Source organism: Tupaia chinensis, unplaced genomic scaffold (assembly GCF_000334495.1).
Source record: "Tupaia chinensis unplaced genomic scaffold, TupChi_1.0 Scaffold000290_1, whole genome shotgun sequence".
Taxonomy (NCBI): domain Eukaryota; kingdom Metazoa; phylum Chordata; class Mammalia; order Scandentia; family Tupaiidae; genus Tupaia; species Tupaia belangeri.
Genome location: NW_006159775.1, coordinates 5,394,817 through 5,422,675, shown reverse-complemented (window position 1 = coordinate 5,422,675; position 27,859 = coordinate 5,394,817). Strand labels below are relative to the sequence as shown.

Genomic DNA, 27,859 nt, shown 5'->3' with positions numbered 1-27,859 from the left:
ATCCAGCCCCAGGACTAGCACAGAATCTGATAATAATATGAGATCAAATTATATACGTTGGAGACTGGACACTGATACAGCAGTAAAACACGACTGCTCTGAGAGGCTGACCCTCATGGGAAGGTCCCAGGTTCACGTCCAGAGTCTGAGTACACTGGGCAGATGTGTGTTCGTAACGTGCGGCCTGCAGACGCTGGCAGGGGGTGAGGGTATGTTGCAGCATCAAGACCTTATTGGGAGTGCTGTCTTCCTATTTCGCTTTAGCTCTCACTCATGGGAGAAATAAATAAATAAACTTTTCTTAAAATCCTTTCAGTGTTGAATGGACAAGTGATGACTACATAGGTTTATTGTGGTGATATTTTACTTTTATCTTATCTGCTAGAAATACAATTAAATTTCTTTTATTACTTCATCAGTTACCATAAATATACTAGGGCTATAATTATTACACTTTCCTAAGAAAATAAATCTCTATTTTCAGTGCTTCCCAAAATATAATAGGATCATTGCTTTCAACAATATCCAGGAAAGATAGCTGTCAGATGGCAAAGAGAACTCCATTTGCTCCCTGTAATATTTTCATTTGTGTTCTTTCTACAGATCCACTCAGACTGTGCTGCAAACCAGCAAGTTACATATCGTATCTCTGGAATGGGAATTGATCAACCACCTTATGGAATCTTCATTATTAATCCAAAAACTGGTGAAATTAATATAACATCTATAGTTGATCGAGAGGTCACCCCCTCTTTTCTTGTAAGTTGGCTCCATGTCAATATATATGTTTAGGTTTAAATTATTCTTTAAAAAAATTTTAGGAACACCAGATATTCAGATATGTTATTGAATTTTGTTTAGTTTACGGATAAAATTGTATGCATTTATCATGTACGATATGATGTATTGAAGTATATATACATTGTGAAATGGTTAAGTCTAGATAATTAACAGATGCTTGGGGGATATTTTTTTGGTGAGAACACTTAACAATCACTTTCTTTGCATTTTTCAAGATTATAATGGTGTCTATCTTTATTAACTCTAGTCACCATTCTGTTCAACAGGTATCTTGAGATAATTTCTCCTAAATGGAATTATGTATTTTTTGACTAGCATCTCCCCATCGTTTCCTCCCCTCAGTGATCTCAGTCATTGCTAACCACCATATTTTGTTTCTTTTTTAAGAGATTTTTTTTTTGCTAAAGGCAGTGTGTACTCACCAGACAGAGAGAGACAGAAAGTGAGAACTCACCCCACAGGTGGAATGGCCACATCTCAATCCCTTCCCCTCCATTCTCCTCTTGGGATGTTGGGCATACACATACATGCACCCAGCACGAGTTTTAAGCTGCTGGATCCACAATTCAAACTGTGGTTGACTATGTGAGGGTCCAGCAGCATAACTATTACACCATCAGCTGGTCCTGGTAACCACCGTTCTTAAACTCAGATCATACTTAGTTTGATTTCAGTAGTCTTGATATTGGGCATTTTGGGTCATTTCTTAATTCATAAGCACCCATGTCCCAAAAGAAACAAAGAGAAGATTAAGAGGAAAAGGAGTGTCTGATTTAGGTTTCAGCAAGCATTCTAACTTCTTGTTGGTCACTCTTGGCAAATTAGAATATGTGTTTGGAAGAACATGTAATTTTAACTCTTTTTTCTTTAATGCAGTTAAAAATGTTGGTTTCCTTTAACTCCAATGTTGAGTAATGATTCTGGAGGTACTGAGTCTTTTCTGGGTGAAAATACTTTATTATAAATTCACATTGCTGAAGCACACCTGAACTCTGAATGTGCCTTGGAAATTCATTGATCCTTAACTGAATCTCATTCTATACTTACAGGAGCTGTCATATAATTTAAATATTCTCTCTCTTCAAACCCTCACCCTCATTCCCACTCTAAATCGCTGACCACATGACCAACTTCACTAAAAAGGTTGAAGCCATTCATCACAAACTTCCACAGTTCATACTCTCTCTTCCAGTTTAGAAATGTTCTTCATTAGATCCACAAGTAGGACCAATTTTCTACTTTTTCCGACAGCTTAACCCAAGATATTTCCAATGTCCTTTAATTACCTGCTTCTTAAAGAACCTCATTCTATCAACCTTGTTTGTGCCATTGGCTACTTCCACTTCCATCATTATGGTCAACATTTCTTAATACTTAAAATTTAAAATATGTAAAGAAATAAGGAAACCCTATTTTGATCTTCTAACCTCCTCTATTCAACTTCTATCAATCCATATCCAAAAACACTTCAAATGGTAATCTACATTTGCTGGTATCACCTATACTGCTTATCTGTATTCCCAGGACTAATTTAGTTCCTTAACCTTTATATCCTTAACCTTCAATTCTAAATATAAATTAATTGTAAATCAGTTCTAAATCTTGTCTCCCATATTGTTTCTCCACAAACTCCCTAAGTCAGCAGGCCAGCCCCTTTGATTTTCTCGAAGAATATGGATTTTCATAAGAACTATACCACATATATAAAATAATACACATTACACTTAACACACACCTCAAATATAAGTAATAATAATTAACTGTCCAGAGTTACTGGCTCTTTTTTACACTGGAATGCCTTTTCTTCTTCCACCTCCCTCAGCTCTCTTCCTGGATGGGATTCAATGAAGGATCTGGCAGAGTCCTGGTCTATACCTCCATCAGAAGCTGCTCAGGCTCCCTGCCTCAGTAGTTAAAATAAACAGCTATGTAGCCACCACCTCACTTAAAAATGCTTCATTTCTTTGAAGACACTATATGACTGTCTTTTACCACATCCTTACTGTTCTTCTCCCTCCATCCCTATTTCTAATTTCAAACATTACTTTCATCACTCCTTTTCTTTTCTCATATGAATCTCTTCACTGAGAACACCCTACCACTGCCCAATTCCACTTGATAATGCTCTTTCAAGATCTAGCTCAATCATTACATCCTCTTATGAAATCATGCATTTTTGTTCTTCCTATATATAATTTATCATGATACTTTGGATTAAATGGTATTTAGTGTTTGATTGCCTTCCTTCATTGATTAGAAATACCATTTGTACCTACATTCTAGTATGAAATACTAATATCTTACTTTTCTTTTAATTTCCCACAGTGCTTAGCATAGTAAAAAGAAAAAGAGCTTATTAAATATATTTTTTGCTGTGTAATTATTCCCTTTTCTTCTTCTAGATTGTTTGCAGGGCTCTGAATTCAATGGGACAAGATTTAGAGAGGCCTCTTGAACTCAGAGTCAGGGTTTTGGATATAAATGACAATCCCCCAGTATTTTTGATGTCTACATTTATAGGACAAATAGAAGAAAATTCTAATGCAAGTAAGTAATCTCCTTTATTAAATAAACACAAATATATTGACTTCCAGATAATTTTTAACAGCCAGACACCTAATTAGATGCTAAGCTATGTCAAAGTGCACATCAAGAATGTAAGAAATAAGCAGCAAAAACAAAAATGCAGGAAGAAAGGCTTTTCCTTCAACAAAGGAAGTGGCTCCAAACAATGAGGAAGACTTTTCTCATGTATCTCACATACTAGCTCTGTAGATATTCCTACGCTGAGAAATTTCAAAAGTATTTTGCATGGTTGTGTTAGGGGTATTGGGATGGGATTTGGCCTCCAGACCTGACTGTACTAATGGCCAAGAACTTTTGTTCATGACAAATAAATGGGAAATAAACATTATCTTTCCCTTCTTAAATCTGATTTAATAAATATCAGTTTTGTTTGCTTTTAACTGGAGTTGCCGATTTTAGGGATTTGCAATGCATTATAAATTAAATCCTATTTGGCCTACAGTGCACACTTGGGAGGAGAGTTATTAACACCTTAGCACACTTTTGAAGATGGTCCTGAGTACAACCAAAACAACAGGAACAATGGCTCATTTGAAGTAAAAACTTCAAATTACCATTGTCACTTTTCATCTTTAAGTGGTATAACATCTTATCAATTTCAAAAATCCTTACATTTCACTTTTATTCATTAAAATACTGTGCTTATACTTTGAAATTTAGGACATATTATTATAAAATGTTCATGGTAAAAAATTCATGCACTACAGAAACTACAGAGAGACTGTAAATTGGTTCTTTGCTTTCTCTAGTACCATTCTTCAGGTGCAAGGAGTACCATTGGTTACTTAGGTACATGTGTTCTATGATTACTTAAACATAAATGAGTACAGTTTTGCAATTACAGTCAATCATCTCTGCATATTCATTCACAACGTAAACTTTTGTTTGAAAGTATATTTATATCACATGTAGGTATCTTTACTCATTTTAATAGTGGCATCGGTTTCATTACATAAATGTATCATAATCAGTTCATTGTCTAATGAAATTTATTTTAATTTATACTAAAAGGATTACAGATAGAGAGGGCAGGTGACAGAGACAAAGAAAGAGAGAAAGAGAGAGAGTGAGAAGGAATGCCTCCGTGCATTTGTAGGAAAATTACACTTGAAATAAAGTTGGAGAGTAGAAAAGAATTCTAGTTGATGGGTAAACACTGGCAGCTTTTCTCATTCTCCATTATCATTCATTCAAATTATTTGTAAGGTTGAGGCCAGCAGTAGCATATTGGTTAAGGCACTGGCCTTCCACATGATCAACCATTGTTTGAGTCCCAGACCCAGCAACTTGGAAATCGTGCCAGGCACATATGTCTGCATGCCCAAAATCCCAGGAGGAGAAGGGATTAAGGGATTATGGCATGATCATCCCCCCAGGGGTTGGTTTCTCACTTTCCCTCTTTCGTCTCTCTCTGGTCTGCATGTGTACCCTATGACAAAAACTTTTTTTTAAATTACTTGTAAGATTAATGGCAAAAATAAGAGACAAGACAATGTACGTAGTAAAACAAATTATTTTTTCAGTTTACTGGTTACCAAGCACTCAACTAAAGACCACCTCAAACAGAACAATAATAATAAATAGTTATTGAATGTGCATTTTCAGCATAAAAGTATAAACTTTACATAGTTTTGTCTCATTGGCTATTAAATTCTCATGTAAATTTAATGAGGATAGTACTATTATCATGATAATACATGTCATGTCGAAACTGAAGTCAAGTACATAAAAGGTGTTAAAGATTCAAAAAATTTGTCTGGTCTTGATATTTTGTTTTACCATAGTGTCCTAAGAAAAACAAAGAAAGAAAATCAGCAAAAGAAAAAGGAGTTATACTAGCATATGAAATAGAAAGCCAGGAAAAACACATTTGCTTTGTTTCTCGGCCATAGATAATGCCTAGATTGTAAATGGGATCTTTTTATCAAGGCAAAGGTATAAAGAGGAGCTCAGATATTGATATGCCGAAGGACTAGAAAGAGAAGATGGCCAAGTGTACACTAAATGTCCCTGCTGACTGTGATGGCTTGTTAGAAACATAATACTGTGCTAGATTGTAATAAAAGTGTAAACTGATGGTGATTGTTTGCAATCAATTTTCCTTGATTTCTAGATACGTTGGTGATGAAGCTCAATGCTACCGATGCAGATGAACCAAATAACTTGAACTCAAAAATCGCCTTCAAGATCATAAGACAGGAACCTTCCGATTCACCAATGTTTATTATCAACAGAAATACTGGGGAAATTCGAACAATGAACAATTTTCTAGACAGAGAGGTAATTATTCTCGATACGTTTTTGGTGTCAAATGAACTGATTCTAAAAGCAAGGGTACCTTTAAAAAGGAGAAAAAGTGGGCTACCACCATAACCTGGTAGTTAAGGGAGCCAGGACTCACATAACCTACCACTGTTCAAATTGCAGTCCCTGAAGTTTGAAAAACACGCCAGACACCTGTATCTGGATACCCAAAATTGTGCCAGGAGAAAAAAATGAAACAAAAAGGATTGAATTATGACCATGCCTCATTAGAGGGTTCTCTCTCTCTCTCTCTCTCTCTCTCTCTCTGTTTCTGTGAGTGTACATGCTCACTGAAAGGGTTTTTTTAATCACAAGAGAAAGAAAAGGAAAATGATGTTTTAAAACTTTATTAGATAACCTTTTCACATGATGGTGATGACATAAGATGGTGATGACATCTTCAAGATGAAAAAAATGGGCCTTCCTTGATACATTTTATGCTGACGTTTTCATCGTCAATCAATTAAGATTTGCCTCTATTCAAGAAAACTATATTGTGATAGTACATTGAAATATGTATAAGATAGAGGCAAAAGCTCCATTTTAAAAAATTGTATGACCATGCCTCATTAGAGGGTTCTCTCTCTCTCTCTCTCTCTCTCTCTCTCTCTCTCTCTGTTTCTGTGAGTGTACATGCTCACTGAAAGGGTTTTTTTAATCACAAGAGAAAGAAAAGGAAAATGATGTTTTAAAACTTTATTAGATAACCTTTTCACATGATGGTGATGACATAAGATGGTGATGACATCTTCAAGATGAAAAAAATGGGCCTTCCTTGATACATTTTATGCTGACGTTTTCATCGTCAATCAATTAAGATTTGCCTCTATTCAAGAAAACTATATTGTGATAGTACATTGAAATATGTATAAGATAGAGGCAAAAGCTCCATTTTAAAAAATTGTATGTTCTATAATGAAAGAAATTTATGAAACACTGCTATTTTGTCCCCAGCTTGGTGAGTCTTTTTTTTTTCCTATGTAATATCTACTAACAGTCCATCTACTTGTTTTCTTTGGGAAATGAATCACAAGATTACAAATTAAATAATATCCATACCATCTTTTCATTTACAAATAAAAAAATAACTAGTGATTTCTAACAGATTAGAATCATGTTATGTGGTTTCTTTCACCCCATGTGGTCCCATGATTTAATTTTAAAATAACTACTTTTTAATGATTTTTTAAAATATTGTCTTTAAATAGAATATTGCTAACCTGTATGTATGTTAAGGAGATAAATGAGCAATATACTTAATTTACTTTGTAAATGATATCCAATTAAATTATGTTTTCATTATTATAAAATTATAATCTCCTGCTAGTGACTCCTAGGGTTAGAATAGAGAGAATTATTTTTGTACTTGTTAATAATCCAAATGTTATCTGTTTCCAGATCACCTAAATCTTTTCACTTATTTGAAAATCACCATAAAAGAAATTGATTAGCTTTTTCTTCTCTCTAATTTTCCTGAACAGCCCAATGATATTCCTTTAATATCAAAAGAGCTTGAATGGTAAAGAGCTCTAAGGAGATGTCATAAATAAAGGGACCCTATAGCTGTTAAGAAGCATCAGAACAGATATTCTTAACCTGGGGTCCACACAGAGATCTGTGGAAACTGAAACCATAGATTTCACCACCTTCTAAAAATGTTAAGCACTAGTAAATACAATCAAGAGTAGGTACCTCATTGAAAACTCTATTGGTACAACCCACTGCCTCCCAAGAAAGGCAAGTCATTTGTCATTTCTCTTTTTCTTGCACACTTAAAAGCCGATTCATTCGGAATTATTCAAGTTCATTTTACTCCTTACAAACTTTTCCAACCTCTATACACATTATTAGTAATAAAGAATGAGACCTTTTCAAAAAAGTGTTCTTCTTTTCAATGATGCTGGATAGGCGTTGTTGAGAATTTAAGTGGCAACGTCCATATTGATTCTCATGAGATTTGTGGATTTTACTTATTCTATGTTACCCCATCTTTATCATAGATTTAGGTATATATCCAACCAACATTTTTAAATAATTTTTATAAGGCAAAATAAAGGTTCTCTACATCAAGTATGATCTTGCTTGTAATGTGTATTTGTAGCAATATGGCCAGTATTCTCTTGCTGTAAGAGGCTCAGACAGAGACGGTGGGGCAGATGGCATGTCAGCGGAGTGTGAATGCAACATTAAAATCCTCGATGTCAATGATAACATCCCATACATGGAACAGTCCTCGGTAAGTACTTGCTCTCGAAATGAGTAACTTTAAATGAATTCTATTCTAAAATTCATATGAACAATTCTGTTTACAGGTATACATGCTGCTTCGTAACATACAACCCAAATATAGACACATACCTTTTTCTAGTCCTTGGTAATATAATAGGGAAACATTGATTAATAATAATATAATAGGGAAACAATAATGAAAAGTGAGATTATAAACAGTAATTTTGGTTGAATAATGAATAGCAATAAGAATTCCAATATAAATCTACTATAGCTCTTCTCTCACACAGTTTGTATTAAGATTATTTACTTCTTGTTTCAGTATTCTGTAAATATCGAAGAAAATGCTCTACATTCAGATTTGCTCCAGATAAGAGTAATTGATTTGGATGAAGAGTTCACAGCCAACTGGATAGCAGTGATTTTCTTTATCTCTGGAAATGAAGGAAATTGGTTTGAAATAGAAATGAATGAAAGAACAAATGTGGGAATTTTAAAGGTTGTTAAGGTATGTTCTAATTATCCTAAATATTTGGCTTTATTGCTCTTTTACAAAATGTTAACTATAAAATAAAATGATGTTGAAATCTCACTAATGAGTCAGTGAATGAATAAAAATCAGTATGTTTTAAAATTTTAAACAACAGTCTTTTTGACAGGGAGTTTTTCTGCTTATTTCATTTCATGGAAATAGGCATTCAAGTTTAACTTGAAACTATATTTATTATTACAGTACATCCCAACAGAACATATAAATTAAAAAATGTTTTAAAATAAGAATCTTATGCTTATAATGAAGTATGATTAATCCTTAAGTTAATATTTTAAGGACGTTTTTAGAAGTGAATTTAACATGCACATAAAAAAATGCATCCATATCAACATTGTAAGTCAATTATACAGTGTTGCTACTGATCAAGGTTTATTAAGAGCACAAAAATACAAGAGGTTTGTCCCAAGTCAATGGTTTTCTCCTATATCTTACCTATTTAGTGATCTACCATATTTGGTTGCAACAGAATGTGAAATGTGAGAAAAAACATCTTGCTCCTAGGGGTCTGATAGTGCAGGTTTCTCCTGTGCTATAAGACATCTAGATTCCATTTGAAAAATCTACAGTAGCTGTACAGTGATTGCATATGATTCATGCAGTATGTGTCCTTCATGGTAAAGTGTAATCCCTTTTTAATTATTTCTCTCTTTGAGAACATACCGAGAAACAGACTCCTAAGGAATTCTGTTCCCATAAGAACGAGTGGTCTTTTGCCTCCTGTGTCTTCATAAAATGTCACCTTGCCTAAAGCTTCCACTTGAAGTGGTGTCCAAATGCTCAAGTTCATTTCATACAGTGTCTTTTCAAATTAGATTATATCAGGCCCATGTCGCAGATTGAGGTTCAGAGAAGATACATAACCTACTCACATCCTCATAGGTAGTAAATAGTACAGCCAACATTCAAACTGAAGTTTCCCTAGTTGTGAAGTTTGTTTTCTTTCCACAGTTCTATTAAGATACTGGACATATGGAGTCTAATTTATTTCACCCCCAAAGCACTATATCACTTTAGAAAATCATTCAACCCACTTGTTCTCACTCTCTCTCTCTGTGCAAAAATATGTATGAGGGGTCTTCAAAAAGTATGTGTGTGATGTATATGTATACATGATTGTACAGCTATCCTTTAAATTACAAATAAAAACCAACAATAGAACAAAGATTCGACGTTTTAGCTAAGTACAAGAGTTCCATATATGAATCTCTATTTTCACCTAAACTACTTTCATGGGAAGTTTTAGAAAAGTATTAGGTTGTTGGGAAATTCATGATGTACTTTTCTGTTTTCTTATGCAAAAATGCATCATGACTTTCCCAACAACTTAACATATTTGGTACATATGACCATAACGGCACAGTTCTTTGTGGATTTTCTGAGTTGGAGATATTGACATCATCTTTCCTAATGTAAAGTGTTATGTTGATTATTTTATAATATGAAATTGATTTTTTCCTAAGATATGTTGAAGGAAATAAGGAGTTTTTGAGTATCATATATATATTACATTCTGTGACTTTATTCAAAGATTCATATTCACAGAAGTGAATTTTTTTTCTAAAGCTTTATGGATAAACCCAAATGATTCAACTTCCATTATGTTTGACTCATACATTGAAATCCATAGAGATATTTTCTGAGAAGGATGAAATGATTGACACTAGCATCAGTTGTCATTGCACCACAAAATATGTAAATTCAGCTACCAGTTTTAAGTCTAAGTTTAAGATTAGTATGTTTGGTGGACAATTAAAGCTTATATCAATCATTTTCAACTTTTTAAACGATACAGGGCAACTGGATTTTTATTACTATCTTTACATGTATTTACATTGAATTAAGAATCAGTTTATACATACATATGTAATTTTTTTAAAAGAACATAAGAATTTTTAAGTATTCTCAAAGGACTTTTATCTGGAATGTTTTGTCTTCTTCTAATAAAAGTATTTCATTCTATATTTTCTAGCCCTTAGATTATGAAGCTATGCAAAATCTGCAACTCAGTATTGGCGTTAGAAATAAAGCTGAATTTCATCATTCAATTATGTCTCAATATAAACTCACAGCAACTGCAATCTCTGTGGCTGTATCCAACGTAATTGAAGGCTCAGTGTTCCGTCCAGGTTCAAAGACATTTGTAGTAACTAGTAACATGGGACAAGGTTATAAGCTGGGAGGCTTTCCAGCTATTGACCTGGACACAGGTTTAGCTTCAGCAACTGTTCGGTAAGAATGCCATTTTCTAACTCATTTTTACTACATAGTAAACTTAAGTCCTTTTTTATTTTAGACATCTGAGGTATCTGAATTAAAATGTTTCACTATCTTTCAATCATCATTCAAATGTAAAAAGTACTAACTGGGACCAGCAGATGGTCTAACGGTTACATTGTGGACTCCCATCTAGTCAACCGCAGTTCAAGTCCTAGACCTGGCAGCTTAAAACTCATGCCTGGCACATATGCATGTATGACCAAAGTCCCAACAGAAGAATGGAGGAGAAAGGAGAGTGGCATGGCCATTCACTCGAGGGGTGATTTCTTGCTTTCTGTCTCTCTGTCTTTGTCTCCAGGAAGCTCATATGCCCTATAGCAAAAAATCTGTCTTAAAAAAATACTAACTACTAAATTGTTATTTAAATTAGATGCTTAAGAAAATATAACAATTTGCAAGATGTAAGATGAACTGCAAAGATATACTTTGTGATAATAATAGATCTCTGAAGTTTTGACATTCCTGGGTTTGTATATCTTACTAGTCAATTAACTGATTGCCACATGCTATGATTATTCCCCTGTAAGATGTCATGAGATTAATTTTTCCATTGCAAATTTGCCCTGCTTAAAACAATTAGACTTGGCTCAATTCAGTTACCTCCTTCATTTTAATCAGCACATGATCTTGGTCAATAACTTTGGTATGAAAAAGTAGTTCTTGTAAGGAAAAAGTAAGCTATGTCCCCTTTAAAAATTCTATATGTACAAATATTTGTACAGTAATTCTCCCTTATCCTCAATTTTGTTTCCATGGTTTCAATTACCTGAGGCCAATCACAGTCATGTAGTGCAATAAGGTATTTTTTTTAGTTTATTTACTTCTTCCATGAGCAAGATAGACAGAGAAATAGAGACAGTACTCCCTAACATGATCCCCATCCATCGGATTATGCCCAGCCTTCAGCTGGCCCCAGACCATGGTCACACGTGTGTCCAGCACACTCAAGGATGTTTCCATACTTGATCTGAGACCTTCCTATGTGTGATCACCTTGCAGAACCTCACATTTTACTGCTGCACCAGTGTCTAATCCAATTGTAGGATATTTTGAGAGAAAGAGGGTACATTCACATAAATTTTATTACAATATATTGTTGTAATGTTCTATCTTATTAGTCATTGTTCTTCATCTTTTACTGTGCCTAATTTATACATAAACTTTATCATTGGTATACGTGTATAGGAAAAAAGATATTATGTACAGGGTTTAGTATTATCTGTGGTTTCAGGCATTCGCTGGGTGTTTTAGAAGGCGTGCCCTTCAGTAAGGGGAGCTACTACACTTAATCATGAAAATGTGTGCACATGTATACGCGTATTTGTACATGTGACTGTGATCGAGGAGAACGGTGAGGAAAGACCTCACAGATAGGCTTTCAAAGTTCTTCCTCTCTGTTCTCACCAAGTAGTGCCATCATAGCTCTTCTTAGGCCGTACTGCAAGCAGTGCTGAGCTTTCTGGTACCCCACAGGAATCACTGAGGGCAACCCCCTCATCACTGTTCCTCTCAAAGATATATTCCCAGAGCTTAGCATAATGCCTGAAAAGGAGAGTTATTTAGCCAGTGTTTACACAAATATCTAAGAAAAACATTGAAATCAGTGATGAAGAAAAAAGCCAAGGCAAAGACGTAATTTCAAATTTGAAAGAAGTCTTGTGAAGTCATCGTGCCTGTGGGGAGAAGGAATGGAAGTGGGGAGGGAGTGCAGGCCATGCTGGTGAGCAAGGAGCAACTTCTTTGGTAAGAGAATATCTAAAACTAGGAGTATCCCAGGAAGATCCATGATTTAGATCTTTAGAGACAGTTGGGTTGCCACCAAAATCAAATGAATATGAGACTGCAAGTACCAAAAGGTTATTCTGAGATCTGGATGGGCATGAAAAGACATTCTCTCAGAAATAGCTCATCAGTAGGTCTTTTTTCTTTAAATTTTAATGTATGTCTACTTCTGAATGCCCTATACAGATGGGACTTCCTCAAAAAAATAAAAATCTCTAAAAATTAAAACCTATGTCCAGGGGTTATAACTATTAACTAGAAAAATATGTTAGAATTTAAATGTTTTTCTTTTTCAATAGCTGACATTAATTTGTATTGCTTTCTTTCCACAGCTATGTAATGGGAAATAATCCAGCCGGCTTGCTAGATGTTGACTCAAAATCAGGCATGATTATTTTGAGAAATAGAGTTACCTGGGAACAATATAAAATGCTTAATGGAAAATATCAAGGAACAATTCTATCTATAGATGGTAAGAAATCAATTAACATTGTTCTCTCTCTTATAGAAGAAGCTTTAAAAGAGGGCACTTTAAAAATTTCTTGGGAAAATAAAGTATGAGTTTACCTTGGTGTAAAAAAACTAATTTTGAAATCAATGTATACTTTTTCCACAGTATACATTTCCATGAACTTTTAAAGACTCCCCATATACACTTAGATATTAAAATTTTAATTAAATTTTAAATAATGTTTTTTAACAGAAGTTGTTATATTGAGTATTACAGACTCAAATCTCTACAATATGAGGCAACATAATTTAGTGGCTAAGTCCATAAGCTCTGAAGTAAGACTCACTTAACTATTACATATGTTCAGTGATGTTTTTATGTATTTATTCAGAAAGTATATATTGAGTCCTAACTAAATGTCAGCCATTGTGCCAGGTTCTAGGTCAGATCAGTGAGCAAAGTCAAACCACTGAATTGACATCTACATTTAAAAAAAGATAAAATAAATCACCTCAAAATTTTTCTATATTGTTACCCAATGATTCCACTTCCAATAATCTTGGGAAAAAGCATAAGTACAAGAGGCTGAATCGCAGAGATGTTAATTACAGCACTATCTTTAATAATTAAATATTGAAAGAGTGACCCAACCAGTGGTGTAACAATTAAGGTGGCTGGATCCCACATGCCCAGCTGAATGATTTGAATCCCAGACCCAGTGGCTTGAAAATCATGCTGGGCATGTGTGCATGCATGTTCAAAATAAGGAGAAAAAAGAGAGAATATAAGAGATTGGGGCATGGTCATCTCCCCATGGGGGGGGAGAATTCAGTGTTTTCTCATTTTACCTTTCTTTCTCTCTCTCACTTTCAAAATATATACGTGTGTGTGTGTGTGTGTGTGTGTGCATATGTGTGTGTATAGTGTATTTATAGCACTAACCACAATAAATAACTGAGCAGGTAAAATACTTAGTACAAAATTATGTAGCCCCCAGAAACCATGTTAATGAAAAGTTTATTAAAAATGAAAGAATACTTCCTGTTTAAAGTACAAAATATAAAATAAAGTGAAATATGTTATCATATCAATGTAATAGAAATAATAAGTAGGGACCAGCAGTTAGTGTAATGGCTATGTCACTGGACCTGGTGGCTTAAAACTCATGCCGGACACGTGTGCATGCGTGCCCAAGATCCCAAGAGGAGAATGGAGGAGAAGGGATTGCAGCATGACCATCCCCCCTGGGGGGGTGATTTCTCGTTTTCTGTCTCTCTGTCTCTGTCTATCTGGCAAGCGCACATGCCCTATAGCAAAAAACCTCTCCAAAAAAAAAAGAAAGAAATAATAAGTAGCCCTTAGGGATCATAATTAAGGACAAAAGATTGTCAAGAAAATATCAATAGGGGTTGTCTTTGAGTACTGGTGCTATAGACTTTGTTTTTGTTTGCTTCTTTCTATCATTCTATACATTCGAAATTATATATCCAACTATTGAAAATATAATGAAACAATTCAATAACTTATATTTTATCTTGTAATAACAATGTTGGACCAGCTGGTGGCATGGTAGGTGAGGCATCTAGATCCCAAGTGGCTGATTGTGGAGTTCAAGTCCTGGACCCAGTGGCTTGAAAAACACACCAGGCACGTGTGCATGTATGCCCCAAATCCTGAAAGGATTAAAGGAGAAGAAAGGATGGTGGCATGACCATCCCCCATGTGAAGGACATTCTCACTTTCCTTCTCTCTTTCTGTCTCTCTCCAGTGAGAGACACACATGCTCTAGCAATTAAAAAAATGACAATAATGTTAACTATGATAATACTTATACAATAACTTAATTGACTGAAATGTCTCAAATCATCCCTGTCACAAACAAAAGACAATTTGGAACGTTATCAAAATGATGGGAAGAAAGACATTGAAATAAGTATTGATATAAAAAAGCGTTCTGTATTGTCTATTATTACACTAATGTTTCAAATATCTTTTTCATTTTGAATCTTGTTACAGATAATCTTCAAAGAACTTGCACTGGTACAGTCATCATTGATCTTGATGGTTCTGGTTGGGAAGAAGTTGTAACTAATACAGATGGCACAAATACTGGTAGTACCAATACCAATACCAATACCAATACCAATACTGGTGTCAACACTGGAGGTGGTACCAGTACAGGCACAGGTGGTGGTCCTAGCACTGTTGTAGACGTTTTACCCACCACAGACAGAACAGGCGTAAGCAACACATATAAAGAACCTGACATATATCCGGCAAGGGAAGGTCTCACAGATAATGTACATTTTGGCCCTGCTGGAATTGGATTGCTCATCATGGGATTCCTGGTCCTAGGATGTAAGTGCTTTAATAATCCTATTTATATATGTCCTCCTGACCAAGGGAAAAATTAGTGGAAATCAGTTTCCTGATTCTTTGATAAAATATATTTTATAAATTCTTATTGTGTGTAATGATCAAGAAATTTCTATGGTTGTTTATAAGATTTTAAAAAATCAAACTTTTTGATCCCTTATAATATGTGGATGGAGATTGTGCCATAACAAGTAGGATGAAATTGCTATTTGAGTAAAGAAGATAATCAGAAATGACCTAGAGAAACAATCAGAAGAGGCTACACAGAGAAAGTAAACTCTTGAGTTCGGTTTTCACAAAGAACAGGAGTTAGTCTGATGGAAAAGAAAAGAGATTATGAAACAAGGACAAAAATTCTGCATGCCAAAGCCCAGAAGATTGAGCGTGCAAGATACTCAAATAAAGGACTCCAATGTGGAAGAAATAAAGGATGTGCCTAGTTGCATAAAGAGGGTTGAAACCATAAAAAGAAGCAGGGAGTTAGGTTGAAGGGACTTTATGCTATGCTAAGGTGCATAGCTTAAGAAAAGGAGAGTCAAATAGGGTGAAACTCCAGCTTCCAAACTTAGTCGTCTGAGTCTTTTAAAGGTTTCCTAACCTTTCTGAGCTTCACTGTTATCTGTGAAATATTAATCCTTATTTCACAACGTTGCATTGATGATGAAAAAGAAGTATCACTCAAGAAGGATTTCACACATTCTGTGGTCATTAGAGTAACCCTAGGCAAGAATGTGACCATGAGGGCAGAACCAGTGGATTCTCCAGATGGTCTTCAACATTGCCTTGGATGATAACAGAAATCAGGGTGGAGAGGAGCACCATGTACAGCCTTTGAGGAATGAGAATAGCAGCTCTGAAGTAAATAGTCTGAAGTATGTGCATAATTAAATTAATGTAAAAATTGCCATTTCCAAGTATAGAATAATGAAATCTTAATGTCAATAGATATCTCAGCTATTTCATCAAAACACACATAAAATGTCAAGAACGCTTACATAGAAATATTTTTTCTGCTTTCATTTCTCTTGAATAGCCATAAAAAGATATTTTTCACTACTTTTATTTGTAAACTATTTTTTTCTCTGATTTTAATAACTCAGCCTTTTAAACATTTTTTTTTTTTTTTTGGAGAGGTTTTTGCTATAGGGCGCATGCGCTCGCCAGACAGACAGAGAGAGACAGAGAGACAGAAAGTGAGAAATCACCATCCAGGGGAAATGGCCACACCACAATCCCTTCTCCTGCATTCTCCTCTAGGGATCTTGGGCATGCACGCACACATGCCCAGAGTGAGTTTTAAGCCACCAGGTCCAGGACTCGAACAGCTGTCAACTACATAGGAGTCCAGTGACATAGCTATTACGCTAACTGCTGGTCCCAGCCTTTTAAACTTTTTAATCAACTTTGGATTTATTTAAATGAAGAGTATGGGCCTGCCAATGACACAGCTTAGTGTGGAGGCTCTTTTATCCATAATTTCAAAAGTATTAATAGTTCAGAAAATAAAAAGGTTTATATAAGCAATAGGAATTCATTCATATTGGCTCATAATAAATTAGAGTGATAACCAGGAAGGTTTTTTATAAAAGTAGGAACAATTTTAAAAAAGAAAGTTTTCTCACCAAAATGAGCCTCAGCAAGAAGAATGCAAACTGCTAGCAAATGTGTGGAATGTAACACAAAATACCAGAGAACTCCAAAAAGCTTGTGGAAAAATGGAATTACAGTATGGGATTATTTTTCATAGTATGCATTTTCCATGAATTTTGGAAAACTCCTCATGTATGAGAATGGATAGTTCTGTTTTTCTAGTAATATTGATTTTTTATCATCATCACAAAACTTTAAAATTCAATATTTTGTATAAGTAACTTAGTTACTCAGGTGCTGGTTATTATTATAAACAATATCTAACTTTTACTTAGAATTTGTTTTTTGTTCAGTGATTACCGCTAGATAGTGTAGTTCATAAAAGATTTTAAAATTATATGTGAGCTTTAACATCAATACCTCTAGCTTCAGTGTTTTTCTCTCAGCCTGGCATATTTTCGAAAAAGCAGAATACATGGACTTCTCTTCATCCTCTTCCTGTCGCCCTTAATTTTTCTATCTTCCATATTCCCTACCTTCCTTCCTTCTGTCCTTTCTCATTTCCTCATTTTTTATTTAAATTTCCACATTTTTGAAATGCCTTTGCCTTAATGCATTCATACACTCAAAGCCATTTATTAAGACTGTGGGGGCCAGCAGGTGGCGTGATGGTTAAGGGCACTGGACTCCCACATAACCAACCACGGTTTGAGTTCCAGACCTGGTGACTTGCTTTCTCACTTTCCCTCTTTCTCTCTGTCTCTTTCTCTCACTCTGTCTCTGGTTAAGTATAAATAAATAAATAAAGTCAAAATAAAATAATTCTTTTTAAACAAGATTGTATTATATAAAAGACTGTGCTAGAAACTATTAATAAATAAATGAGTAAGAAAAATCCAATTAACAAAAGATATTATTAAGTAGTGTGATGTTCTCTATTTGTGCAAGAATAAGTTAAATAAAAGATATTTATGTAGGTAAAAATAACATCTTCATAGAGAATACTTGCCTGAAGCATAAATAAGAGTTTATGACCAAAATAAATATAGACAGATGCATGTGAAAGAAGGAAAATAAATGAAGCCATGGAGGAGAGAACACGAAGAATCAAGATTGCCTGGTCTCTCCAGTTTTCTTCTTCTTGCTTTAATATTTTGCTGAATAATGATAGAAAAAGGACTCATTCATTTTAATATTATAATACTATTTATAATTTGAATAGTGTAAAATGAATTAATTGCAATCTAATATACAAATCAAACTTATTTTGGTATCTGACCATTGTTCTCTGAAACTAATATTAGCAACAAATAAACTCATATTAGAATCAAGTGGAGTTATATTAGGAATTAAAATTTGACCATAGAGAAGTTGGATGTACTGTTTTCACATGGGCCCATTGCTAATCTCAGTATTCTATCTGTTCACTGTCAGTGGTCCCGTTTTTGTTGATCTGCTGTGATTGTGGAGGTGGAGCTGGTGGTGGAGCCGGCTTTGAGCCTGTTCCTGAATGTTCGGATGGAGCAATTCACTCATGGGCAGTAGAAGGACCACAGCCTGAACCCAGGGTAAGTACTGATCTGTAAAATGCCTTCGGTAGTTGCCTAAACTTAGGTTTTCCACATGTAAACCTGATGTTAGTGATCACTTACAGTCTATGCCAGTCTTTGTTCTGGGATAGCTAATGGGGAAAATGAAGATTCAAAAGTGCATCAAAAACTAGGGGACTATTGGCCAGTAGGTGGCATGGAGGTTAAAGTGCTGTATCCCATATGGCTGGCTACATGGTCCGAAGTTTCAGACCCAGTGGCTTGAGAATCTTGCCGGGAGTGTGTGCACCTGTACTCAAAATCCTGAGAGGAGACAGAAGGAAAAGAGATTGCAGTGCAGCCGCCTGCCACCCAGCTGGGGTGGGAGGATGGTGATTTCTCACTTTCCCTCTTTCTCTGTGGTAAGCACACACATCCTAAAGGAAAAAAAAAAAAAAAAAAAAAAACTAAAAACAACTAGAAGAGTCTTTCTAAATGTGGTTCAGATTTTAAGTGGATTTTAAGTTTCCTAAATAGTATTTTTAAGGAAATCTGAGATAATTTGAAAATAAACCAAATGAGTAACTACAAAAAGAAAAGAGTCATTACAAATGGGAAAATGTTTCTTATCTTTTAGGATATAGCTACTATCTGTGTACCACAAATGCAACCTGATAATGCAAATATAATTGAATACACTGACACCCCAGGTAAGAAAAAAAAAGTTTTTAACAGTTCAAAGACTAAGAAACTCTATTTTTTTCTCTTTGCATACGGTTTTTCAGTGATCTTATGTCTTAGGTCTTCTATAAATAAAAATATTACATTGCAGCCTTGAATCAATTTTGGTCAAGAGTTTGTTTGCATCTTCCATGAGTAAGAGAAACAGAGAGCCCCCAACAGGGCCTCCACTCCACCCTTCAGCCTTATTCCAGCCCAAGGTCATGAGCAAGCATAGTGCAGGAGTTCACAGGGAGGTCTCTGGGCATGACCTGGGAACCTTCCCATGTGAGAACCGCCCAGCAGAGAGAGAGAGAGAGAGAGAGAGTGTAACTATTGGGTCATCAAAAAAGTCATGATATATTTTTCTGTTTTTCTATGCAAATATACATCATGAGTTTTCTGACAACCCAATATATAGATAAGAAAGAGATAGACACTAATTAAAATTAAAGCACAACTATGTCAAAGTAGCTCTATGCTCATTTATTAAGGCCAAATCTTCCTCCACAATTAATGTAGTGATTCAAAGCTGCTCTGACTTTAGTTGCTAATTTTGATGAAGAAAAAAAACTATATTGACTCTTCAATATCTGCGTAAATATTGACCTTAAAAAAGATCTGATCAATTTCTTAAGTTGAGAGTATATTATATAATATATGGTATATAATGTACTCTCAATATAGTATATAATATACTCTCAACTTAAGAAATTGATGAAATATAGATGAAATATAGTCAAGAGCTTTCAAAGCTCTCAAATGACATTGGGTGCCTTTGGTAGAGTTTCTCCTTGCACATGGGTCAGACTATGTCAATACAACTTGCCTTAAAACAGATCCCAGGAAGAAACAAGGGAATAATTAGATCCTAATAAAAAGCAATTAGAATAACTTCTTCATGGGACCAGCAGATGGTGTAGCACTTATGTCACTGGGTTCCCACATGGCTGACCACAGTTCAAGTCCTGGATGCAGTGGCTTGAAACTCACAGAAGGCATGTGTGCCCATGTGCCCAGGATCCCAGAAGGAGAATGGAGGAGAAGGGATTGTAGTGCGACCATTCCCTCTGGGGGTGATTTCTCACTTTCCCTCTCACTGTCTCTCTCTCTCTCTCCTCTGGGTGATGTCTCTCTCTCCCTCTCACTCTCTCTCTCTCTCTCTCTCTCTCTCTCTCTCTCTCTCTCTCTCTCTCTTCCTAAAGCAAAAACCTCTCAAATAAATAAATAAGAAAATAATAACTTCTCATATCTATGAAAATAGTTGTAACATCTTATCTTTTTCAGGTAAACAATGTTTATTATCTTATTTACCTCTTAGTCTTTTTCAAACTAGCGCTCATCACTTTTCTACTTTGATTGCTTTAAAATGCAACAGGTATAAAAATGTTGCTGTTTGTAAAATTGGACCTTATTCAAAGAACTGGGCACACTAATCTCTTAACTTATTTCGCCTCCTGGTGTATCCATTTTTCAATGCCACCAATGTCTCTCCTACTCCAAAAGTGGAAACTCAATTGTTAACTCCCTTTTTGTGTCAATCTCCCTGTTATAACACCCAATCTGTTCTCAGAATCATTAAGTCTACTAGATATTTATTTGTGCATTTATTTTCTCAATAAGTCTACAAACCTTTGCAAAAATCTTAAACAGAGCACGATGAGAGATACTAAGTTCACTGAAGCATGAAAAACATACTGTCTCCAGACTCAAGATCTTTAGAATATTACAGTCCCTGGATACCTATCCCAATATAAACATTCTGTCATGCATGGACATTCCATAGGACAGGCCATCATTTTATCCCACCTCGCTCAAATATTGTCACAGGCTTCTACTAACTGTTCATATGCAAGATTCACCATGAAAATATTTTCCCTCACCGTAGCCATCCATGGTCTCTTCTCTGAATTCCTGTGGTTCTCATGCCTTCCTCTAGGTGCCCTGTACTCTAATAATGTATTGGGGTATTCTTATACTGAATTTTAACCTCTAAAATTTGAGTAATTTCCCTCCATTTGCAGTTAAACTCTAAAACATAGGTTCTTATAACTTCAGTACTACATTCCCCACTTCCTGCTCAGCACAGAGTAGTCTCTCAATAGATAATTATGAAATTTGCAAGCTCATAATAACGTTATTTTACCCAGTATCCCGCATAGCCCTTTCTTTACATATGATCTTTTTTCTTTGTTCATAAATGCATATTTTAAATGAAAAAAATGAATGTTATAATACGTTGTTAATATTTCGTTTACAATACACTGGAGAAAGTAAATTTGATATTATTAACACTTTCAGGAGTTTATACAAATGACTATTGCGGCCGGGAAATGCAGGACCTGGGAGGAGGAGAAAGAACAACAGGATTTGAAATAGCAGATGGAGTTAAAACAGGACAGGAGATATGTCAAGACTATTCTGGAACGTTAAGAAGAAATTCTATGAGAGAATGTAGAGAAGGAGGTCTGAATATGAATTTCATGGAAAGCTACTTCTGTCAGGTAAGGTCTCTAGTCAAGAGCCTCCCTCCCCGTCTGTGCAACCGTATCTCTAATCCGCGCCCTCACGAAATCCCAGTGGGGCTTTGCAAGCAGTCTCTTAACTAGATTCTCAAACTCTAGTCTCCACGCCTAGCAATCCATTGCTGCTGAATGATATCTTTAAAGCTCTGATCTGAGCACATGATTATACCACTTAATAGCAGCAGTGGCCCCAGCTCTGTTTTGGCCATGGCATGAAGTCCATGCTTCCTAATGTGACAAGTAGGTTGTTTATGAATCAACCCCTTGACCACATTTACTGAGCACCTTTGCCTTATTCACAGCAGGCTTTTCTCCTACCTTTGCTCATGCCGTGTCCCTTCTGGAATGCTTTTATTCCATCATCTCTCTCTCAAACTCATATCTGTCTTTCTTCCCAGGCACAGTTCAAATACCACTGCCTTGTTAAAGATTTCACGGTAACCCTCTGGGGAAAATAAGATTCGCCTTTTCTCATCTGCATGTCTGTAGTACTTTTGTTAATACCTTTAATAGAACATATCATTGTTCAAATCTGCTTTCATATATCTATCACCATTTTTTGTGTCTCATTCATATGTTCTTTACATTATATTGCCAGTCCTAGACACTTCCAGGCACCTAGTAAACATTCAGTAAGAGCGGGTTCAAGAGTCATAGTATACCTCCAGATCATTCTAAGAACCACCTGTTGGTAAAGGAAGAATGAGAAGCCTAAAGCAGCAGCAGAAGGAGAATTAATGTTGTCATTCCCAGACAGAAATGCAATTGCTGGTGATTTCAGACCGTATGATACTTCTCTTTGGGAAGTCTCTGTGTCTGTTACTGTCTGGAAACAAATCTCTGTCCTTCTGTATTCTGATCTAAAATACCTTCACTAATTCCCCTAATGAGTTAGAAGGCGGCTGATATATAGAGGCCAGCAGGTGGCATGGTGATTGAGGTGCTGGACTCCTACATGGCAGAACACAATTTGAGTCCCAGGCCTGGTTGAGTCCCAGGCCTGGTGGCATGCTTTCTCATTTCCCCTCTCTCTTTCTGTCTGTCTCTGTCTCTCTTTGGTGAGAACATGCACCTGATAGCAAATTGAAAATGATAATAGATAAGATTAAATAAATAATTCTTTTTTGTTGGAAAGAGATTTTTGCTATAGGGCATGTACATTCACCCAGAGAGACAGAGACAGAGAGAAAGAAAGCAAGAAATTATCCCCTAGAGAGGATGGCCTTGTCACAACCCCTTCTCCTCTATTCTCCTCTCAGGATTTTGGACACACACGCACACACTTCCAGCGTGAGATTTAAGTCACCAGACCCAGGACTCAAACCACAGCCGACTACATGGGAGTCCAGTGATGTAACCATTATGCCATCTGCTGGTCCCAAATAAATCATTATTTTTTTAAAAAAAGAAAGAAAAGAAAAGAGGGACCAGTTGACGGTTATGTCACTGGACTCCCACATGGCAGATAGCGGTTCGAGTCCCAGACCCAGTGACTTGAAACACATACCGGGTACATGTGCGTGCATGCCCGAAATTCCAAGAGAATGGAGGAGAAAGAATTGAGGCATGGCCACGTACACTGGTGGCGGGTGTTGTCTCTGTCTCTCTGGAGAGCACACAGGCCCTAGGCAAAAATCTCTTTAAAAAGAAAAAGTGGCTGGCATGTTTAAACAAAATATTAGTAAAAGCTTTCCACTTGGCAATAGATAATGAGACTTGTTGCTACAATTCATAGGAATATTTCCTGTCTGAGTCCCTACATATGAGTATTATTTTTATACAAGCAAAAGCCCAGCTCAGAACTTCTGCATTTACAGTTCTCTATGCCCAGAAGACTCTATTCACTTCACTTACTCTTTCATTTCAGTTCAATCTCTGATCCGACATCACTGTATCAGAAATATCTTTCTTGACCACCATATCTAAAATAACAGCCTCCACTCACTCTCAATCCCTTTACCCTGTACTTTCTCCTGGCATGTGTTTATGGATCGCCTGTCTCACTCTACTAAAATGTAATCCCAATGAGAGAAGTGCTTTATGTGGTTTTGATCATTACTGCAAAACTAAGTTGCTAACAGAGTATCTAACAAATAGCAAAGTCCTATTATGAACTTTGTGACTGAAATAGCACAATGAACTGGTTAAGGTATTTCTGATACTTAACCAGAAAGTTTGCAATCCAATATTATGAACAGCAAAGATGAGCTAAAAATCCACATGAGGCCAGTCAGTGCCCTGGTGGTTAAGGCAACTGGATCTCACAAGGTCAACTGCATGGTTCAAGTCTTAGACGCAGAGGCTTAAAAAGCATGCCAGATGCAAAGTGGTCAGATATGGAGGATCTATTGCTGAGTGAAGTAAGCCAGGCTATGAAAGAAAGATATTGTATGTATCCACTCAATATATACCGACTATCCGCACTCTATGATAGAGAGCAAAAAATTGGAGGACAGAAAAGCAATGAAGGTACTTAATGAGAGCAGGACAGTGTGGAATGGGGGTAGTGGAGAGGATAGAGAAAGATAGCAAGAGAACAATAGAGAGGCAGGACATTAGTGAGAAACAGATATGGCTTATTAACTGTTGATGATGACATGTATAGTACTCTCAACTGGATTGGTCTGAGAAGTATTTCATGATGGGCTAAGTATTTTTACAAGCAAAATGAGAAATAGCGATTGACTGTTTTAAAAAATAATAATAATAATAATAATAATGATTGGGGAAAACATAGAAAAGATATTGAATGTTGAAGCGGGGAGATTAATGTCTTTGTACTTACTGACTTGCATGGCATTCCCTTTTGAAAAAGCAATGTAATACACTGTAAAGTTATATGTAATCCAATGTAATATAAAGAAGATTATGATGATAATAAAAAATTTTTAAAAATTTAAAAAAATTTAAAAATTAAGAAAAAAAGCATGCCAGATGCACATGCATGCATGTCCAAAATCCTGAAAGGAGAAGTGTAGAAGGAGTACATGGCCATCCCCCATCGAGGCTGCTTCTTTCTCTCTTTTCTTTTCTGTCACTTTTCTCTCTGTCTCTCTCTCCCCCTTTCTCATGAGCACACACATCCTCTAGCAAATTTGGAAAAAAAAAAAGAGAAAAGTGCATGTCTGTGCACATGTCACTTGGAATTAAAAGAGAGATATTTTTAAAAATTGTCCTTGGTCACTGTTAATTTTGAATATGAAATGGCATACAACCAGAGTCTAATTTTCCTGTTGCTGTGCAGAGAAAATCCACACTGAAATAAGCCTTCACACACCCACATGTTTACTCCAACTGAAAGAAAAGAAACACGGTCCTGAATGAACCAAAATCCCAAAATCAACCAGTAATTACCTTTTTGAGACCAAGAAAACATTGCTTTTGTGTACTTAGTTAACATGTTTATGTATCTCCTTCTAACTGGGTTATAAAATCATTCAGACCTTTTTTTTTTTTTTTGTAATTTTGTGTTCAAAGTACACAGTTATAAACAAGTTCATGCAAGTAAGTTTTCAAAGCCAAAGTATATTATCAGAATTATAGTTAAAATAGTTTCTAATCAAATTCTTTCAAGCAATTTAATCATGATTTTTAAAGCATCTCCAATAGCTGTTAGAATTTTGTTTTATATATTCTTTTGTTGGTGATATGCTGGGAAAAAATAAGTGTATTAGGATTAAAAATGAATTTTTAATTTTATTTTCTCTTTTTTTTCCTACAAATTTAGAAAGCATATGCTTATGCCGATGAAGAGGAAGGACGCCCATCCAATGACTGTTTGCTCATTTATGATATTGAAGGTGTAGGTTCCCCCGCTGGCTCCGTGGGTTGTTGTAGCTTCATTGGAGAAGACTTGGATGACAGTTTCTTGGATACCCTGGGGCCTAAATTTAAGAAGTTGGCAGATATCAGCATGGGAAAGGAAGTCGAACCCTATCCAGACCCTGATCCTACTTGTCCTGCTTGGCCACCTCAGAGCACTGAACCAGTTTGCCCTCCACAAGGAACAGAGCCCATTAGTGGGCACCCACCAATCTCCCCCCATTTTGGCAAGACCACGGTCATTTCTGAGAGCACTTATCCCTCCGGACCCGGTGTTCAGCATCCTATGCCTATTCCTGATCCTCTGGGCTATGGCAATGTCACTCTGACCGAGTCTTACGCCACCTCTGGCACCCTGAAGCCTTCTGTCCACATTCATGATAACCGACATGCATCAAACGTGGTGGTGACAGAGAGGGTGGTAGGCCCCATCTCTGGCACTGATTTGCATGGAATGTTAGAGATGCCTGACTTGAGAGATGGGTCCAATGTTATAGTGACAGAAAGGGTAATAGCTCCAAGCTCAAGTCTACCCACCTCTCTGACTATCCCTAATCCTAGAGAGTCTTCAAACGTGGTAGTGACAGAAAGAATAATCCAACCCACTTCTGGCAGGTTGGGCATGCACCCCGAGTTATCAAATGCCCACAACGTGATTGTGACAGAGAGGGTCGTTTCTGGCACTGGCGTAACTGGAATTAGTGGCACAGCTGGAATAAGTGGAGGTACAGGCCTGGGTGGCACCAGCAGGGGTACTAGTGGTGGGGGCATAAGTGGAGCTGGAGTGAGTGGTGGAGGCATCGGGCTGAGCACCCTGAGTGGAGGCGGGGGCCTGAGTAGCAGCATGGGGGGCACAGCCACCATTGGCCACGTGAGTTCCTCCGACCACCACTTTAACCAGACCCTTGGATCTGCCTCCCCTAGGACAGCCCGGAGTCGAATCACCAAGTACAGTACAGTACAGTATACCAAGTAGTCAGGATCCCAGCACACTTTTCCACAGTTATTGTGACAGATTCAATCCCCACCACCCAAATCTAGCCATGTGATTTATGACACAGAACCAGGTGCTAAAACAATCTTGGAGCAAGGAGAGAAACCACAATGAGAAAAACAAGTGGAAACATTGCTGCTGGGAGAAAAGCACTCCTTAACATTTATAAACTTTTTTTCTTACATTAGTGGTAATGAAATCATGACAGTGAACTTGAACTTGAGGTTGCTCTTCTTTGGGCCTGTACGGCTTAGAGTATAGCTGTTCCCAGCATGTGGAACAAATAAGCTTGGTCATTTGAAAGCACTGGCCTTAAGATGGCAATTGGCATAACCCTCTTGTTGTGTTTTGATTTGCACTTAGCTCATCCAAAGGAACTAAACATGCAAATGTGCTCATAAAGGTGGGGGATATCTGAACTCCGTGCCAAACGCCCGTCAGTTTCACAGATCGCACCAATGAAAGTCCAACCGCAGATACAGACCAGGGTTAGCCATTAAAAAAGAATTCTGAGTACATAGTCAAGAACACAAGCCACCATGCATTCCTACCTAAAAATTGCACTAGATGGATTTAATTTTAAATTAGGAGCTATTTCCTAGGAGGGACATTCCATTAGAGAGTAGCAACAGGGGAAGATTTGTTCAGGGCAAACCGGCAACACCTGAGTCTGAATCTTAACGTGGGCTTCAATGAAATCCGCAGAGACAAGGACTTTTCTAATTCTAGTTTGTGTGTATAGTGGTAGATTTAATATTGCTTACTGCTGAGGTTGTGGGATTTCACACTCATTTTTCCTTTAACTGTTGTGGTTCTGACTTAATAAAGGAAACTTTGTCAAGTTGACTTCTCCGATGGAAACAAGTGACACTGGCACGATTGTCATCACTAGTGGTGAATCACCTTCTGAGTAAGCACGTGCACACTGCATTGTGTTTTCAGACTGTGTTTTAGTGTATGTTATTCGTTCATATCCAGCTCTTTATTACATTGTCCTAAGTAAAGTGATTTACTTATGCCGAGCTGTTAAAAATAACTTGTTAAAAAAAAATAAAAAAATAAAGGAGAAAAGTGCAGTATGGTTAAGCTTTGGGGACTTTTTTTTAAAGGGGAACTTAAAAATGTTTGAAGGACATGTAAAATGTGTAATGGGGAAAGTTAGAAAGAAATTGTTTGGTAAAGTAATACAATACTAATGATTGGCATTAATTGAATTAAACATTTTCTTTTAACAACCTTCTGAAGGTTTCAACAAGCAACTTTGAACAGAGTTGATGATATTGTGTTGACAAAAATAAAATATTAGACAAACTCATTTTC

At 36.3% G+C, this 27,859-nt stretch overlaps 1 protein-coding gene across 2 annotated transcripts in view; it reads left to right on the top strand.

Annotated features, from left to right (window-relative positions):
* DSG1 (desmoglein 1) overlaps nucleotides 1-27,633 on the top strand; it is a 39,305-nt gene extending 11,672 nt beyond the window's left edge. The window contains exons 4-15 of one of the 2 annotated variants that reach the window (XM_006150575.2): nucleotides 604-759; nucleotides 3,204-3,348; nucleotides 5,501-5,667; nucleotides 7,793-7,927; nucleotides 8,243-8,428; nucleotides 10,443-10,702; nucleotides 12,865-13,004; nucleotides 15,000-15,341; nucleotides 18,384-18,517; nucleotides 19,116-19,188; nucleotides 21,500-21,702; nucleotides 25,451-27,633. In XM_006150575.2, coding sequence (XP_006150637.1) covers nucleotides 604-759; nucleotides 3,204-3,348; nucleotides 5,501-5,667; nucleotides 7,793-7,927; nucleotides 8,243-8,428; nucleotides 10,443-10,702; nucleotides 12,865-13,004; nucleotides 15,000-15,341; nucleotides 18,384-18,517; nucleotides 19,116-19,188; nucleotides 21,500-21,702; nucleotides 25,451-26,521 — 3,012 coding nt within the window. In that variant the 3' untranslated portion in view covers nucleotides 26,522-27,633. Of the gene's footprint in view, nucleotides 1-603; nucleotides 760-3,203; nucleotides 3,349-5,500; nucleotides 5,668-7,792; nucleotides 7,928-8,242; nucleotides 8,429-10,442; nucleotides 10,703-12,864; nucleotides 13,005-14,999; nucleotides 15,342-18,383; nucleotides 18,522-19,115; nucleotides 19,189-21,499; nucleotides 21,703-25,450 lie in introns of both variants that reach the window. The other variant, XM_006150576.2, reaches the window with a different exon arrangement.
* The last annotated feature ends 226 nt before the right edge of the window (nucleotides 27,634-27,859 follow it).